Source organism: Pseudophryne corroboree, chromosome 10 (assembly GCF_028390025.1).
Source record: "Pseudophryne corroboree isolate aPseCor3 chromosome 10, aPseCor3.hap2, whole genome shotgun sequence".
Lineage (NCBI taxonomy): Eukaryota > Metazoa > Chordata > Amphibia > Anura > Myobatrachidae > Pseudophryne > Pseudophryne corroboree.
The window spans coordinates 253345829-253365067 of record NC_086453.1 but is presented as its reverse complement, the minus strand read 5'-3'; the positions used below and the strand labels follow the sequence as shown (position 1 = coordinate 253365067).

The window sequence follows — 19239 nt, the reverse complement described above, 5'->3', positions numbered from 1 at the left end:
AGGAAGACATCATCAATGAATCTTTTGTTTGGACAGAATTTTAAGTTTTTTTAAAACAAAATTGTATGTTGTCTTTGTATGTAATTCTGTATTGTGGTAAAATCCTCTGTATATCACAGATACTGTAAGTAATGGCCCAAGGAGGCTCATGCCTGTTCAATGAAGGCCTTCTATCTCAGGCAGAGCAAGGTATTATCTCCTTTACCGATGAAGATATTGAAAAAGTTTTATTTGATAAATTGGATTTTGAAACGTTACCGGCTGAATCATCAGCAGACATATTCTATAGGATATTGAGATTAAAACGGCGGGAGGTGGACCTATTGTTACATGGACAGTTTTTGTCTGAATACCACAGACGTAAATTATTACCACGTGGTTTTAGGGTTAATAATGTACCCACCATCGGTAGGAATAACCCAGTATTTTGCAGCAGGTGGTGTTCTATCCTAAATAAATGTTCACTTGATCTTTTAATACTAGTGATAGAAGAGGTGGGAACCGAACTTAAAAAGGTTAAAATAGAGATTGAGCAATTTGAGACTCTCTCCCTATCCACATTACGTGAAGATAAGACCAATAATTGGGTAGACAGACTGCAGACACAAGTCGATACCTATAAGAAGGAACTCACCTCCTTCAAAAGAAAAAAATTAGCCACAGTTACAGCTGACTATCAAAATCATATGGTATATAGATGGTTGTTAGGAAACAGTAATACACAACAGGGTGATCGATCAGGGCGTTTTTTTAGGAAACGCCGGCAAGCCCCATTCTCTCGTGATATTGTTTCCTCCATATCAACCTCAGACACCGATTTGTCTGATGTACAACGGGGTAACACCTCTAATTTTTTAGACAAAAATACCGGACCCAAAGGCCTCCCACCAGCCCAAGGGAACTCACGAAACACAGATCAGTCACACGGAGAGGCGGTTGTAAAAAGAAGAGGCCGCAGGAAACAAACTTAGATCTGGTATTCAACTTATCCCATAGAGGCCTCAATCAGTCTGAGGTCAGTCTTCTTGCTAGAGGATTGTCGTTTGTTCCCACTTTTTCACATCAAGTATTCCAAGGAACCATTGACCAATATAAGTTTGGGAGAAATCTTAGACTGAAGGAACACTTCTCTGGTCAACCTAAAGTGGCTGACAGAAAGATTTTTAAAAAAAGTTCTAAATTTGATCCTATATCCCACAATCCTAGCATAAAGACTTTTCTCAGACTGGTTGAAAATGATGTGCAACATTTTAAGCCAACACGTCTCTATGACAATCTGACCCCTGGTGAGAGAACAGCACTTAAAAACCTGAGAGATGATACCTCAATTGTAATAAGACCAGCGGATAAGGGAGGAGCCGTGGTGGTCCAGGACTGGGTAGAGTATGACCTAGAGATATGTCGCCAGCTGGCAGACACCAATGTGTACAATAGGGTTAATAAGAATCCTATCCCCATGATTAAAAAGACCATTGACTTGAGCTTAAAGAGAGGCATCGAGAGTAATTTGATTGATCAGGATCTTTTTGAATTTTTAAGTGTAGATGAACCTAAATGCCCAATCATCTATACTACTCCAAAAATCCATAAAACAATGACCAAACCACCTGGGCGACCTATAATAGCGGCTGAGGGTTCATTGTTACAGCCCATTGCCAAGTGGGTTGACTATATACTTCAGCCATTTGTATGTGAATGCCGTAGTTATATACGGGATACGAGTGATTTCCTTATCCAACTTGGATTACATGGTGCTCCCAGAGACAAGTGCCTTCTGGCCACCATGGATGTACAGTCACTGTACACTATCATACCACATAATGATGGATTAGAAGCTATTAGAGAGACGCTCAGAGGAAAACGAGAAGGAGAGGTACCAACTGAATATGTATTGGAACTCACCAATCTTGTATTGAGTCAGAACCATTTCAGGTATAAGGATTCATACTACCTCCAGGTATCAGGTACGGCCATGGGCTCCAACCTGGCGCCTGCATATGCAAATTTATATATGGCTAAATTTGAGGAGACATACATCTTACCGGTATATGGATCTAAAATATCCTTTTACAAAAGATTCATTGATGATGTCTTCCTTATATGGAAGGATACACAGGAATCGTTTGTTGAGATGGTGAACGACATCAACTTACTTCAGAGCCCTGTAAAATTCACTCATGAAAGTTCCTATGATTCAATACATTTCCTTGATGTACAGGTATCCATTGTGGATCAAGCTTTTGTAACATCAGTCTATAGGAAACCTACTGATAGGAACACTACGTTGTTGACCAGCAGTTTTCATCCCCCATCGTTAAAATCCAATTTGCCTATTTCGCAGTTCTTACGAGTGATGCGCATTAACAATGAGGCAAATATAAGGGAGGAGCAACTGGTAGAGATGAAACAGCGATTCAGCCAGAGAGGGTATTCAACTAAAATGATCAGCAACAGTCTTCGAAAAGCCAGAAAAATATACAGTAGGACTGAGCCTAAGGCAGCCAGCAATGAGAATAGAATGGTTTTTACCACCAAGTTTGATAACTACGCACATTTTACGCGTAAGACATTGCGCAAACACTGGCCAGTATTAAAAACTGACCAAAAGTTACCCTTTACATACATGGATCCCCCTATGATGGCCTACAAAAGAGGACCCAACCTCAAACAAATGCTTATGAGGCCCACAATGGAGCCTGAAACCAAACAAAATTTCCTGCAGATTATGAGCAGTAAACCTGGTTGTTTCTCTTGTGGGAAGTGCACTACCTGTAGATCTTTATTGACCGGCTCTACCTTTCCCCATCCACATTCAGGGAAGAAGATTAAGATAAAGTACCATTTACATTGTAGACTAGACTTTGTGGTATATACACTTATATGTCCCTGTGGACTATGCTATGTAGGGCTTACAACCCGATGTTTTCGGGATAGGATGGCAAACCATCGGCTGTCTATCAGAACAGCAATACAAACAGGTACCACAGACAAGCCGGTAGCCAGACATTACCTACAAAGAGGACACCAGGTAGCCAATCTAAAATGCAGATTAATTGATTGGGTTCCGCCCTTACCCAATGGGGGTGATCGTGCTTTAGTCCTACGTAAAAGAGAAAGTTTTTGGATTTCACATCTAAATACTGTCTCACCTAAAGGCCTTAATGAGCACTCTGCGATGAATGTCTTTTTATGAATTTTCAGTTAAAGGCCATCTATCCAATAATTTCCATTAATAGGTAGAATACAGTGCCCTGTGATTTAGCAGATAGGATGTACCACTAATGAGGCCATTGGCGACACAATATGGATTTACCTAAGCCGACATAAATAATTGTAGAATACATCAGATACCCTGATAGGGTTCATTTAGTTACCTTAGTGTAGCTTGAGTCCAATATTTTAAGAAGTTTCCTCTATTGTGATATGAAACTTGGGTATTTCGTCTTGTGTCGCTATGACCTTTGTCAATACATGTATTTTCTATGTTTCTATATACTAATGTATATTTTTTAATAAATGTTTAGTTTAACTAAGTCTGTTTAATTAAGACTGCCACACTCCATTAAAAGTACCGGGCCATATGGATATCGAGATATTATTTGGCCAAGAGAGATAGCACCAGTATAGACTGACCAGTAGACTGATATTTGTAAACATACTTGCCCCAACCCCAATATTGCATGAGTGTGCAAGATTAGAGTGTACATAGTCAATAAGAAGTGTTAAAGAAATCCTTCTATTAGATGCTCCATGGACACTGAATTGTCCTCCCATCATTGAGCTCAACAAGGTGAGCCAGAAGAATGAATTAGCTTATACGTCCCCTGGGTAACATAAGCCTCATGTTTATAGAGCCTGTAGAAGGAAAACGAGTTTTCAGCTTGGCCCATTGTGGCCACCGTTAAGAGTTATTTGCATGAACTAGGCATTTCCAGAAATCGAGCTGTGGAACGCATATGCGTTCCACCAGCGGCGCTGTAAAAGTAATTATCACACTGAGCCGAACTCAGCGACGCGGATGGCCCTGACTGCTAACCTATTAGTTTATCTATCCACACGGCAATAAGCATGTAGGGGGTGAAAGTATATAGGTAAGAAAATCGAGGAGGGGGACGCATTTGAGGCCGTCCCTGCACTTCCGGGGTAAGGGGTATAAAAGTCCTGTCAGTTTGCTAGTTACAGTTGTGGCTGTAGAAGGTGTCAGCATCTCCTGTAGAGTGGGTGAGTACTGTTATTACATCAGCATGAGCAGTTGGTAGATCTATATTATTTTGATTATTGGAGGATGAACTATGTAAACTATCCTTACAGTGATCTCCTATGTTGTCAGAGTTGCTCGGAGGTTGTGTGGCTAAGTAAGCACACCAGTAAGTATTGCAATTTAAGTTGTCACACTGGTGGTACTGGAACGAGGGGATTTATTGAAGTTTATTGAATAAGTGACCATACACATGCTGTTGTGTATATATGTGAGTGCACATATGCATCCATATATGTATGCATGTCTATATGTAAATATCTATTTACTCCCACAGAAACCTGTTAGTACTAAGTCTGACCCATCCATACAGCACGTTCATTGTCTGAACAAGAGACATTGATTCCCTGAGTAAGTGGATGTTGTTCTGTTACCACAGCCATTATACGTATAAGAGAAATGTCCTAGTTCACATTGGTGTTTTATTTTTCTGGACGTGGGACTGGTGAGCACGTTTGGCCAATATAGACATAGGTGCGAGATTACATTCGAATCACGATGGGTGTCTGAGAGACCCTTATAATCAAATACTGGTGGAGTGTGGCAGTCTATATATATATATATATGTTTTGTGTTTGTTCCTTTAAGAGAATTACTCTATCTATTGTCTTTTGTCTTTTGTAGTAATCAATGTATGATGCTTTCAAAAACTGTATAAAAATCGAAGCTTGTCTTGAGAAAGATCCACGAATTAGGATCGAAACGTCGACTAATTGAGCCGAATATACACTGCAATAAAGCTGTTATGAATAAACCAGAACCGTTGACTGTTTGAACCTGATGAGTGCACCTCCATATTGTTGGACTTTGGGTTAAATATTGTGGATCTACCCTGTTTGGGGAGATTTCCACTAGGGAGCACCCTACTGTTGTTTATAGTACTGATGTGAGTGCAGGAATATACATGGTATAGTATATATATATATATATATATATACATTTACATATATATATATATATATATATTGATAATGTCAATTATTATCTTAAAACATAAAGCTATACACTGTTACCGTGGAGCCGCTATGGCCGCTAGACTTATTACACACACTACGGACTAAGTACGCTATTTGCGTACTGAGTAATGTATTTGATACGCACTTAGCATATCAGATGCCGTGCCGTGGGTACAACGTACACGCGGCACGTACGCATACTGATTGAAATACTGTAAACCTTATTAATGAAACAATGTAATGATATGCTTGTACTTTAAACCTTAACAGCAAAGCACTGCAACGATGTTAATACCTTTAAACCTTAACTATCGCTGGTTATACAAAGTATCCGCAGTGCATACACCTTAACAATGCTTATACACTTTAAACAGGTTAAACCACTTTAACAGCCTATGCAGGAAAGTGAAAACACAACACTGATTTGTATTTGAAACCACAGGATTCTAAGGCCTCTGTGGATTGATTCCAATAAAAGGTAAAAACAGTACAGTTTATACACTACAGGCTAACAAGTAAATCTAAACAGAATAATGGAGAATAATGGCTACAGAGAATATACATACGTGAGAATATTTCGCAAGCGCATCCTGAATTCAGTCCTCAGCTATCAGGGAGAAAGCCTTCAGAGTCTTGTGTGACCAACCCTGCTGCAGGCTCTATTTATTCACTTCATCCAAAACAATACAATGGTCACTGTAATCCCTTTGTCTATTGGACACAGAGATGTTCATTTACATTACAGGAGAGGTCATAGGTGGATTTGAAAAGGTGGGCTGTGTCTTTCCCCAACTGCTCTAGTGGGTGGTATCCTCTGGATTCCCCCCCCCCCCGCATACACAATACACAGTAAACACAGTCAATGTTCATATTCTACTTTTGCACATAACTATACGCAGGAACATGCAATCTTCTCCTAACACCGGAATGTTACTCTCAAAATACCCTACAGCTGGATACTAGACATCACCTTTCAACCTTTATCTGACCCTTCCTATCATGCAAAGAGGAATCTCTCTGTCCAGGAACTGTTTAAACTAATCATACTCGCTGACATGGTCTAGGGGAATATTAACTACAAAATGCACTATTTGGGTTAAATATGCTACGATCGAGTTGCACGCTACACGCTCACAAACTCCGCCGTAAATACAAATCTTATGCGCACGAGACGCTGGTGCATCCCCTACGCAACCTGCGGGGATGTGTACGTACGGGGGACCAAGTGCACGAGCAGCGTGCATGTGCATGAGGGGTTAGTACAAGGCATATTGATCATGAAATTTTTTTACTTTGACAATATGTATATACATTTACATGATGTATGCAGTCTCATCTATATATGCACACAGGTAAATTATCTCCACCCTGATATGCAGATACGCCGCTAAATATAGCATAGGGGGAAGAATATATGCTGGGTATGCGATCGCAGGGTGGGGGGTGTAATTGCAGGAGGGGGTTGAGATGTAATATGAGGGATTCAATCGTTGTGGGGGGCTGCTAACATATGTGGGGTGGGGGTATGGTGCCAGAGGGGGCAGTTAACATGAGAGTCTGAAATCTCTAGTGTGGGGATAGCAACATGCTGGAGACTGCGCTCGCGGCAGGATGGGGGGGGATGTGGTGAGTAACAGATTGGAGCCTGCACTCATAGCAGGGGGAATCAGCAGGCAACCTGTGGGAGTATGTCGCTGTGGGGCTGGCTGGGAGTCACATGTGGGTGCCAGGAACCGAACCTGCACTGGCGGCAACGGGGGGCAGCCAAAGTGCAAGAGTCCGCAATTGCGGGGGCTAACACGCGGGAGCATAGCCTCTCAGTCTGTGGAGGGGAGGGGGGGCTAGTAGTAATATGCGGGCGGCGGGAGCCTGCACCACCTGAGTCCGCAATTCGCGGGGTGGAAGGAGGGATGTGGGCATCACGCCAAGTCCACAATCCGTGGAGGGGTGGGTGCGGGCATCGGGCCAGTCTGCAATTTGCGGGGCGGGACCGGTGCGTGCATAATGCCGAGTCCGCAATTTGCGGGGGGTGCAGCCATCATGTGAGTCTGCAATTTGCGGGGGGGGGGGGTGCTGGGCATCATGGGTTGCACTCACCAGTGGGCGGCAAACGACATCCCTGCTCCTCATCTCTAGCTCGGGTGAGCTGAGGCGGAGGGAATATTTATGAAAGCATTTTCTAATCATCGTGTTGTGCCGCCCTCCAGTGGCCGGCGCTCATAGGCAGCTGCCTAAAGCTGCCTAATGGTAGCGCCGGCCCTGTATATACTACACTATGTTATTTATTGTGCCCTGCGGCCACTCTTCACGCCCTTACAAAGGCCTACGCCCCCTTGACAATCGCATGCCCTTCCCCCTTGCAATATTTACCCACTAGCTGAAGCCCGTGCAGGGGTTAACGGGTCGTAACCTTTTGCATCGGTATTTTGTAACACCTTGCCTCTCTTTATATCCTCTCCCTACCACCCTGCTTCTCCCTATCCTTTACCCATCGCACAGCGTTTCTGTACATTCCCTTCCCCCTACTCCTCTCTATCTTTTCTCAACCGGACCCCATTTCTGTATGCCCTCTATACTGCCCTGCATTTCTGCATCTGTTCTCTACCGGCCTGCATATGTTCAAAGGCGTGCAGGGGTTAACGGGGCGTAGCCACAAACGACGGTGTGAAGAGCGCCCGTAGGGCGCGATGAATCGCCTAGTACAGTAATAACAATATTTTGTGTTTATGGGAGTGAGTGCACCCATAAAAACTGATCACTGTTTCTTCTGTCTTCTTTTTTGCATATATATTAGGATTAGTGGGTAGCACCAGTCTACAGATACGTGTGCATTATACACAAAAGTATGAGACTACATCCCATAAATTTACATTTATGAGAATAGGTCTGGTGCGGGACTTTCTTTTTCTGTACAACTTACAGGTTGGTATTGGTAAGCTTTACCCTAGTGTGCGTTGTTCACGTGAATCTCTACATCCTGGGGTCCGAGCAGTTTAAACCAAGCTGCAAGTTTAAAAAGAGAAAATAAAAAATACATATCTATTGTTTTTGTACTGGTTGATGTGTTTTACTCAAGCGCGCTTTTCTGAAATGCATCTATAAACCCTGTGATACACACAGTTCAAACCAAGCTGCAAGTTTTAAAATAGAAAAACAATATATAATATATCTATTATTTTTTTTACTGGTTGGTGTGCTACACTGAAGTGTGCTTTGTTCATGTGCATCTATAAGCCCTGTGATCCACACAGTGATCTGTGACTTGAAAAATGGATATCAGTTTAGAGAAGAGCACCCAAATACTCATGCAGCAGCTGCTGCCACCAGTCATGAAGACGACGCTAGTGCAGCAACACCATCTACTAAAGCCGATACTATAAAGCATAGCAAGTCAGGGCATCTAAAATCAAAAACCCAATATACAGTGTTAAAAAAAAAGACACCTCTTATAAAGGGAAGGTTTAGTGCAGAAAAACATAACATTTCCAACATGCCATTCACCACACACAGTGGCATGAAAGGCTCAGTGGTGGTTCTGCAACTGTCAGTGTGGCATCTTTTTCTGCCTCTCATGATGAGTATGATGTACACACTAATGAGGGTGAGGATGCAATGACAATGAAATTGTGCCACTGTAGAGCTGTTGCCTTAAGTTGATTGGTAGCTTTTTTTCTCTCAAACAAACCAAGCACTTCAGCCACAAAAGTGGCAGTCCCTGTCACTGAAATTTGTATGTTAAAATGGTTTGTTAAAATGTGCATGTCCTTTTTAATATCCAACATAAGGGTGGGTGGGCGGGAGGTCCCAAACACAATTCCATCTTGCACCCACTTTCATTTCTGCCACTGCTGTGTGGCAATGTTTCATAGATGTGCTGTAAACTACCATGTGTTTGTGCCGCTGATTTGTCATTTAGTAACAAACTAGGTCACTGCAGCCTTTGCCCAATAATGGTGAAGACAATATCGTAAGATGTGAGGTGGTTTAAAATTAGAGATGAGCTGGTTCGGGTTTTACTCGAATTTACTTGGTTCTCAAAACGGCATCTTATTGGCTATCCAAAACACGAGATATCCGTGAGCCAATAAGATACCATTTTGAGAACCGAGTAAATCCAGGTAAAACCAAGTAAAGCCGAGTAAAACCTGAACCCGCTCATTTCTTTTTAAAATGGACTGGAAATGACTGAGTTTAATGTTATTGAGGTTAATACTACTCTAGGAACAAAAAAAGGCTCAAATTATTTGATTTTAGCTTATGTTCACAATTTAATAAAAAATCCAAATCCAGAACCAGTTACAGTGGCTTGGTAAATCCAAATCCAAAACCGGATGAATTTAAAAAACCATCCAAATCCAAATAAAAAACCAGTCACGGCGGTTTGGCAAATCCAAATCTAAAGCCTGACGATGATTCAGAGCCAAATCCACCAAAAAATGGTATGGTGCACATCTCTAATTGTATTTGTAGGGTTAGGGGAAACCACTTATGGGTTTACAGCTAAAGAAGGCTTAAAGTGTGGCGCACTCTTTTGATATGATTTAGTGAATAAGTTAAAACTTAACTTTTATTTGTATTATTCTAAAATAATGTTTTTTAACAGGCATAATATGAAACAGTCATTTGACTGCCTGGAAATAATTAACAATTTAAACTAAAATATTGATATCGCCCTATAATGTTTTCATAATTGAAAGATTATTGTGTTCCTTTGTTATACATGAAATAAGAGCAAAACTATTTCATTAATTGTGTCAGCAAGGTGAAAATATAAAAAGAGATTAACAGTGATGTATCAGTTTCGATTATCTAATTTCAAATCTTTGAGATTCTATATGACTAAAGGGCCCTACTCACTGGCCGACCCGACGCCGAGCTGCCCGACGGCGGATACGGCCGACGAGCGACCCGGCGGCGGGGGGGCAGTGACGGGGGGAGTGAAGTTTCTTCACTCCCCCCGTCACGCGGCTGCATTGAAGTGCAGGCAAATATGGACGAGATCGTCCATATTGGCCTGCATGCACAGCCGACGGGAGACCAGCGATGAACGAGCGCGGGGCCGCGCATCGTTCATCACTGGAGTCTCCACACTGAAAGATATGAACGAGTTCTCGTTCATTTATGAACGAGATCGTTCATATCTTTCAAAAATTCGGCCAGTGTGTAGGGCCCTTAATTCTGATCTCATTGAGAAACCTGATACTAGCAGCTCCCTGCAGAGCGTTTCGTTCAGCATGCATTCATAATATATAAATGTTTACCACTACTATTCAAGGCTAGAGTGTACTCTGAGTCAAAAAGCAAGAAGGTGAATTATTTGAAAACTAGGTTCAGTATCCTTTGATAAATTCTTTATATAATAACATTTCCAAAGAAAAAAACATTTAGATTTGCTTATAATATCCTTCAGCTATCCAAGCACATAAGTCCAGTGCAAATTTGTTGCTGGTATCAACAGTAAGCTGAATGCAGTAGCTATTACAGATGAATAATTCAGGTTGGCTACTGTATCATAAGGCTAAATAAACATGTGTCTCATGCAACTTTGTTTCTACTGTCAATAGTGAGCTAGACATAGTAACCACAAATAAATAATCAAAACATTAGCTCAATAATTCCTGTCCCATTTTCAGCCTGGGTGTGGGAACAGATTGAACACAGTGATAAATCCATATACTTGCACAGTGAGTTCTAGCTCAAAATTCCCAAAATAAAAATTGCTCAAATCTGCAACAAGGTCATTCAGCTTTCCAAGACTATGCCATGTAGGATGCACCTTTGTTATAGCGGTAAACCAAATATAAATGTGACATTCTCAAAACTTATGGCAGGAGCACAGATATATTTTACCTATCCCCATTCTCAGCCTTAATGCAAGCATATCACAATAATAGATAGAGAATCAATAGTAGCACTACATATAGGCAATGATGAAAACAAGATTTATGGTAAGAACTTACCGTTGTTAAATCTCTTTCTGCGAGGTACACTGGGCTCCACAAAGATTCACATCGGGTGTAGAGTAGGATCTTGATCCGAGGCACCAACAGGCTCAAAGCTTTTGTCTGTTCCCAAGACTCACAGCGCCGCCTCCTCTATAACCCCGCCCTCATGCACAGGAGCTCAGTTTCATTAACCAGCCCAATGCAGTAGCAGGTACAAGAGACGACAAACACTCGTAGCAAATCACACCACACACTCACCACAGGAGATGGTGTAAGCGGCTATGTCATACCAACCCAAAGAAGCTAAGTGCGTCAGGGTAAGTGCCTTGTAAAGCCCAGTGCACCTCGCAGAAAGAGATTTAACAACAGTAAGCTCTTACCATAAATCTCGTTTTCTGCTGCGGGGTACACTGGGCTCCACAAGGATTCACATTGGGGATGTCCTAAAGCAGTTCCTTATGGATGAGAACCCTGGGAAGCGGCGGTATCGAAGGCACAGAACCTTACAAACGTGTTCCCGGAAGACCACATTGCTGCCTTGCACAATTGTTCAAGGGTCGCAACCCAAGAAGGTCCAACCGACTGAGTAGAATGGACTTTAATGGTAGCATGAACCAGATGACCAGCCTGTACATAAGCATGTGCAATCACCATTCTAATCCATCTGGCCAGGGTCTGCTTGGAAGCAGGCCAGCCACGTTTGTGAAAACCAAATAACACGAAAAGAGAATCAGATTTCCTAATGGAGGATGTTCTCTTCACATAGATACGGAGAGCCCGTACTACATCCAACTCAGGAGAATTAAAGGCCGGAACCACAATCTCCTGGTTAAGGTGGAAAGAAGACACCACCTTAGGTAAATAACCTGGCAGCGTTCTAAGAACCGCCCGGTCACGGTGAAAAATCAAATAGGGAGACTTACAGGAGTAGGCACCCAAGTCCGATACCCTTCTAGCTGAAGCAATCACCAGTAAGAAGCCACTTAAGGTCAGCAGAGGCAAGAGGCTCAAACGGAGACTCCTGCAAGCCTTCCAAAACCACCGACAAGTCCCAAGGGGCCACAGGTGGCACATAAGGAGGCGGAATCCGCAGCACGCCCTGAGTGAATGTATGGACATCAGGTAGGGTAGCAATCTTTGTGACTAGACAAAGGGCGATCGGGCACCGGTCAAATTGATACAGTAATAATTGTGAAAACCAAAATCGGACAATTAAACCCTTAGAAATTGGGAAGAAAAAACTATCATTTTTTCTTTTTTTATTAACACTGTCCTAGTTGGTGGTGCGCCCAGAGCCAGGAAGTACATGTACTATTAAAGGGGAGAGAAAGAAGGCTCTTGTGTGGGCGCTCTCTTTAGAAATGGAGGAAAATTCCTATGATATATGAAAGGAAATGTTTAAAACATAATTTTTAATGTTAAAGTTTAAAACGTAATTACCCATATAAATGATCCATGTGAAATAAAGATATTATGAGCGAAAAATTAAAATGTTCTGGTCTATTTTTTCACAATAGGTGACTGGAAAGGTTGTAGACACTTAATTGTCTTTCCCTCATTTCCCCTGACCAGTACAGAATATCTGTATTAATGGGACCGAGGAGTGGTCATGAAAATATTGATAAGTACGTCCCAATAGGGCTACTTAGAATTAGGAATTAAGAGGGTAGCAATCTTTCTCTGAAACCAAACCTACAAGGCAGAGATGTGAACCTTGAGGGAGGCCAGACGAAGTCCTAAGTCCAGGCCCTATTGTAGAAAATCCAATAGTTTGGCTGTACTAAACTTGAAAACGTCATGCTTGTGAGACGCACACCAAGTAAAGTAAGCATTCCAGACCCTATGGTAGATCCGAGCAGAAGCCGGCTTACGGGCCTTCCACATAGTTTGAACGACCGTCTCAGAAAAACTCTTGGCCCTCAGGATGGAAGCCTCAAGAGCCATGCCGTCAAAGCCAGACGGGCCAAATGCTGGTAAACACAAGGGCCCTGAACGAGGAGGTCTGGACATTGTGGAAGTAGAAGGGGACAATCCAACGAGAGGCCCTGTAGATTGGAGAACCAGTGCCGCCTGGGCCACGCTGGAGCTACCAGAAGTAGGTTTCCCCCTTCATGTTTGAACTTCCATATTACTCTGGGCAGGAGTGACACCGGAGGGAACACATATGGCAGCCGAAACTTCCACGGGATTGACAGAACATCCACGAACGCTGCTTGAGGATCCCTTGTTCCGAAGACTGGAACCTTGTGATTGTGTCGAGATGCCATCAGGTCCACATCTGGAAGGCCCCACTTGTCCACGAGAAGTTGAAACACTTCTGGATGTAGGCTCCATTCTCCAGCATGTACCTCCTGACGACTGAGATAGTCCGCTTCCCAGTTCAGAACGCCGGGAATGAACACTGCTGATGTGGCCGGCAGATGGCGTTCTGTCCACTGAAGAATCCTTGATACTTCCCTCATTGCCATGCGGCTTTGAGTGCCGCCTTGATGATTGATGTACTCTACAGTGGTGGCGTTGTCCGACTGTACTTGAACAGGTCTGTTCTGTATGAGATGCTGGGCCATTGTCAACGCATTGAACACTGCCCACAGTTCCAGAATGTTTATCGGGAGTAGAGACTCCTCCTTGGTCAACCGACCCTGTAGAGAGTGTTGTTCTAGCACCGCACCCCAACCTCTCAGACTGGCATCCATCATCAGCAGGACCCAGTTGGATATCAAGAAGGGACGGCCCCTGCTCAATCGTTGGTTCTGAAGCCACCAGCTCAGTGACAGGCGGACCTCCAGAGATAGGGAGATCATGTGAGATCTGATACGGTGAGGCAGGCCATCCCACTTGGACAGAATCAATTTCTGCAGAGGGCGAGAATGGATTTGAGCATACTCCACCATGTCGAAAGCCGACACCATGAGACCTAGCACTTGCATCGCCGAATGAATCGACACTTGCGGACGGGATAGGAAGCATCGGATCTTGTCCTGAAGTTTCAGGACTTTCTCCTGAGACAAGAACAACCGCTGGTTGCAAGTGTACAATAACGCTCCCAGGTGTACCATGCTCTGAGCAGGAACCCGGGAGGATTTTTTACTGTTGATCAGCCACCCGTGGGCTTTCATGCACTGGACCGTCAGATCGAGATGACACAGGAGAAGTTCTGGGGCATTTGCCAGGATCAACAAATCATCTAGGTACGGTAGTATCCTGACCCCTCGACGGCGAAGTGAAGCCGTCATGACCGCCATTACTTTGGTGAAAACTCGGGGAGCCGTTGTCAAACCAAAGGGTATCGCCCAAAATTGGTAATGAAGGTTGCCCACCGTGAATATGCAGGTAGGCATCCTGTATGTCCAGGGAGACCATATAGTCCCCAGGCTCCAAGGCCAGAACAATAGAGAAAAGAGTTTCCATACGAAACTTGGAGACCCGCACAAACTTGTTTAAGGACTTCAGATTGAGAATGGGCCGCGAGGACCCGTTCGGCTAAGGGATTAGAAACAGCGGTGAATAGTACCCCTTGCCTCTCTGAGCCAGAGGCACTTGTACCACCACACCTGTGGTCAGGAGGGAATGTACCACCGAATGCAGAGGGTTTGCTTTTGTCAGGTCCAGAGGAACTTCTGTCAGGCAAAATCAATGAGGGGGACGATTCTTGAAGGGTATGTCATAACCTCGAGTGTCGACTTCCTTTACCCAGGTATCCGAAGTGGTCTTCAACCATTCCTGGGCAAAACCTAGAAGTCGGCCCCCCACCCTGGGATCCCCCAGAGGGAGGCCCACCCCATCATGCAGCAGGCTTGTCAGTTTTGGAAGCAGGCTGACGGGCAGCCCAGGCTCGCTTAGGCCTGGGCTTGGCAGGTCTGGAAGCACGAGTTTGCTTTGGGTACGCCTGACCTTTTCCTTTACCTGGAGGACGAAAGGGCCGAGGGAAAGTACTTTTAGCCTTCTGTGCGGAAGGAGCCATACTAGGTAGGCAAGCTGTTTTAGCAGCCACAATCTTATTGAGGTCTTCTCCAAAGAGAATGTCTCCCTTGAAAGGAAGCACCTCCAGGGTTTTCTTGGAATCCATATCCACCGACCAGGATCTCAACCAAAGGATACGTCTGGCCAAGATGGACGTAGTAGCGCCTTGGCCGCCAGCACTCCGGCATTGGAGGCCGCCTCCTTAAGGTACAGAGAAGCCATGGTAATATAGGAGAGACATTGTCGAGCATGCACAGATGCGCTGGAAGGCAGTTCCGCCTCAAGCTCCTGAGCCCACGCCTCAACAGCTTCAGCAGCCCATGTCGCTGCAATGGTCGGCCTATGCACAGCCCCCGTTAGGGTGTAAATCGCTTTTAAACAACCCTCCACATGTCTATCCGTCGGTTCCTTCAGAGAGGTGACGGTAGTTACTGGCAGTGCCGAGGAAACTACAATGCGTGCCACATGAGAATCAACAGGCGGAGGAGTTTCCCAATTTTTACATACCTACACTGGGAGAGGATAGTGAGCCAACAGTCTCTTATTCGTGTGAATTTTGTTCCTGGATTTTCCCAGGATTCCTGACGTATGTCAACCAGATGGTCAGAGTGAGGTAAAACTTGGTTAACCACCTTCTTACGTTTAAACCTATCCGGTTTCTTAGAGACAGCCTCAGGCTCAGGATCATCAGACACCTGAAGAATGAGCCGAATAGCCTCAATCAAATCTGGGACATCCACCATTGAATTCCCTTCCCCATCAGAAACATCTGAGTCAGTGTCTGTGGATCAGTATATGCACCATCCTCCTCAGAGGACGTGTCTGGGATAGCAGTGGATTGGGAGGAGGCAATGGCCCATTTAGAAGATGACTTACTCTTAGGCGGGCGAGAGTGAAACTTAGATTTAGTCAGTGACCGGTTCAAATGCTGTAACTTAGTGGAGATTTGATCTGCCCATGGCAGATTATTAGCAGGGACCATAAACTGCTGCATTGGCACAGGTGGTCCCCAAGGGGGCGCCAATTTAGTTAAAAGTGTGTTTAACAGCGTGGAAAACGTACCCCAGGGTGGGTCCTGTGATGCCCCAGGTGCTACCGACCCTCTGGGAGGTAAGGAACCCCCTGAACCTGAACTCTCAGCTGCCATATTTTCCTCCATCACGTCTGTGGCCTCACTACCACGCAAAGTGGGAGAAGCCCCAGCGTCGTTACCACATGTAGCAGACATAACAATGTGTACAATATAGGGCAACCTGGTACTAGATGTAGCAGCAATATACCTAGCAAGAACACTCGGCGAAGTGTGACTATGATAACACGACCTGGGAGTTCAAGAGATATATAGAGTGACTATCAATCACAAGTAAAAACACACAGCAAGTAATCTTGTGATACAATCCTATATTATACATAAAGAAACCTGATACACTTAGCCCCCTCAGGTATAGCAATATAGGAGTAGCCCATTGAGTGAAATACCCTTTAATAAGGCAACCACGCAGCAGCTACATGCACACACACACAAGCGTACCATGCAGAAATTATGCATCATAAAACTGCACTGGACTAGCAATACAAAGTAATACTCAGTATGGCTATATGTGTTAACAATAGATATAACAAATCACAGTAACTACTGGATGTATATCACAGGGTGATTGTACCACACAACCCTGAATGTATGTACTCTTTCTTAACTAACACAGTCCCAGTGACAGGTAGAATACTTAAGTGTCCTGTAGGAAGCACAGCACTGGCAATCAGGCGGTTCTACAGAGGAGGATTTGCCCCAGCAGTCCCAGGAACAGCACAGCTCTATCAGTGATGGCTGCTGGCCGGGAGTGAAGGAGAGAAATGCAGCTCCAGGGCGGGAACATTTGTAGACCTGTGCATAGTCTCCCAGACTGGTTGTCTTACCTGCGAGCATATCTCTAATTCTCAAGATGAAGTACATCAGTCATTTAAATTCATATCAGTAAAATAGCATGTGGGCTGGCTGTTGGTTGGATGACACAGCTATTTGCTTTATTGTGACCTCACTCCTCAGGTTTAATTGTATGAATCGTATGATTGCAGGGCAGGGAGTGGGGTTGCAATGAGTAAGGGGCTTGTACAGTACATCATGCCATTGCTATAGTTACTTATTACTTTTTCGTGGACCTCTCCCTTTAATCTAAGAACATCAATAAAAAATGTATTTTAAAAAATTGTCACTTTGAATTTACTATTGCTAGTTATCCGAAGGTAATTTAGCCCTATCACTCTAACTTCATCATTTTTTGTTATTTGATGTATTAGGTTTTACAGTGTTATTATGTTGCCCATATTTTTAAATGATTGTAATATAAAACAATACAAGGCATAAGAAAATATAACGAATATTTGAGTTACGTTATGATGTACTGTACATTGTCTAATTCATATATTTCCAAATTCCCTTTATAGAACCACCCCTGAGGAGAGTGCAGAGAAAATAAGGAGAAAAGTGTCACTAATGAAGTGTGACGTCACTAAAACCAATCCCCTGCATCCGAATTCCCTTCCTTTGACGAACTGCTTGCTCACCGTAGCATGCCTTACTAGTGCTTGCAAAAGTTTTAAAGAGTTTAAAACTGCTCTTAAGAATATTGTATCTCTAATCAAACCAGGAGGCCATCTGATTCTAAGTGATTACTTTAAAGCCATATATTATGTGGTTGGAGAGACAAAATTTCCACTTCTGTCACTTAATGAGGATTTTGTCAAGGAAGCAGTGTCTGAGAGTGGATGTGAAACTGAACAGTTTAAAACCTTTACAGAGATTCGGAAACCGGAGGATTTGTTTGAGAGCAAAGAAGTATTCTGCCTTCTAGCCCGTAAACTATGAGCGCAGTCCAACAAGATGTGTGTGTCGGTCTATTTTTTCTAGTTTTGGTTCTAATTCGTCATTGGGTTTTGATTTTGCCAACACCTCCTCATGTGTTTTGGTTTTGGATTTGGTTTGAACCTGTATTTTTTTTTAAATAATAAAAACCGCTAATATCACATCATTTGGGTCTTTTTTGTTTCTTCAGTATTTTAACCTCAATAACATTAATTTCCAGTCAATTGTGACCACCTCACAGCTCACAATATTGTTCACGGGTCGGATATCATCAGGTCGGATACAGTGCGGGTAACAGGTAAATCATTTATTTAGTCTATGTTAGAGATATGCAATAATGAATTTGTAGGCAGAATCCAGCAAAGAAAGATTTTATAAGAACAAAGTTACAATGTTGGTTCAATAGCGTTTCGGACAATGAGAATGATACAGTATATGATAAGTGCAATGACACTACAGTAGAATCGCAGGATTGGTGCGCTTTAATAAAGGAGGAGGCCCGTGTGCAGCCACCTCCCTCTAGAGAGTCTGAGCACTAATGCACATGCACAGATCTCTGCAGCAGTGCTGCCATTGGCGTTGGACTCCAGAGGGGTAAGTATCAAAAAATGGGTGCAGCATGTGCGATGTGGGCCCCCCTGAACTCAGGAGCCCATGTGCATCGAACACACTGCACCCATTATAAATACACCAGTGGCTACAGAGCATTATAATGCTGTGCTACTACAGTGACACTGATCATAGCATCCTCCAATACCTGAAGAATCCTTGCAATCCATAGTGCTGGGACACACACACACACACACACACACACACACACACACACACACACGCTCCTCGCGTATGTGTGTGTGGGTCCCAGCACTATGGACACACACATAGCACAAACGCAGCACTGCACACTGCATACAGAGCAGCCACATGAAACGTTACTGCTGTGTACTTCACTCACAGACACATCATGCTGGCTGGATCCCTTCAGCAAGATGGACAGGCAGTGAGGTAACAGCAGCATCATTCTGCAGAAGGTTCCATAAGAGGGGAGGCTAAATATTGCCCTACTGCTGCCTGCGGTGTACTGTGTGATCCTGCATGCTGCTGCTCACTGCAGTACCTGCGCTGCGGTGCCCCGTTGTCTCTATCGCCAGCTGAATGGTCAATGCTGTAGCCAGCACAGGAACACATGCTGACATTCCACATAGGGTGTGCCTCCATCTGGCATCTTATGGGTAGGGTAAGCGACTTGCTGCTGGT

General features: G+C 43.7%; 1 protein-coding gene across 1 annotated transcript in view; it reads left to right on the top strand.

Moving 5' to 3' along the window:
* LOC134965479 (nicotinamide N-methyltransferase-like) overlaps positions 1-18072 on the top strand; it is a 75249-nt gene extending 57177 nt beyond the window's left edge. Inside the window, exon 3 of the mRNA XM_063941891.1 lies at positions 17568-18072. Coding sequence (XP_063797961.1) covers positions 17568-17988 — 421 coding nt within the window. The 3' untranslated portion in view covers positions 17989-18072. The remainder of the gene's footprint in view (positions 1-17567) is intronic.
* The last annotated feature ends 1167 nt before the right edge of the window (positions 18073-19239 follow it).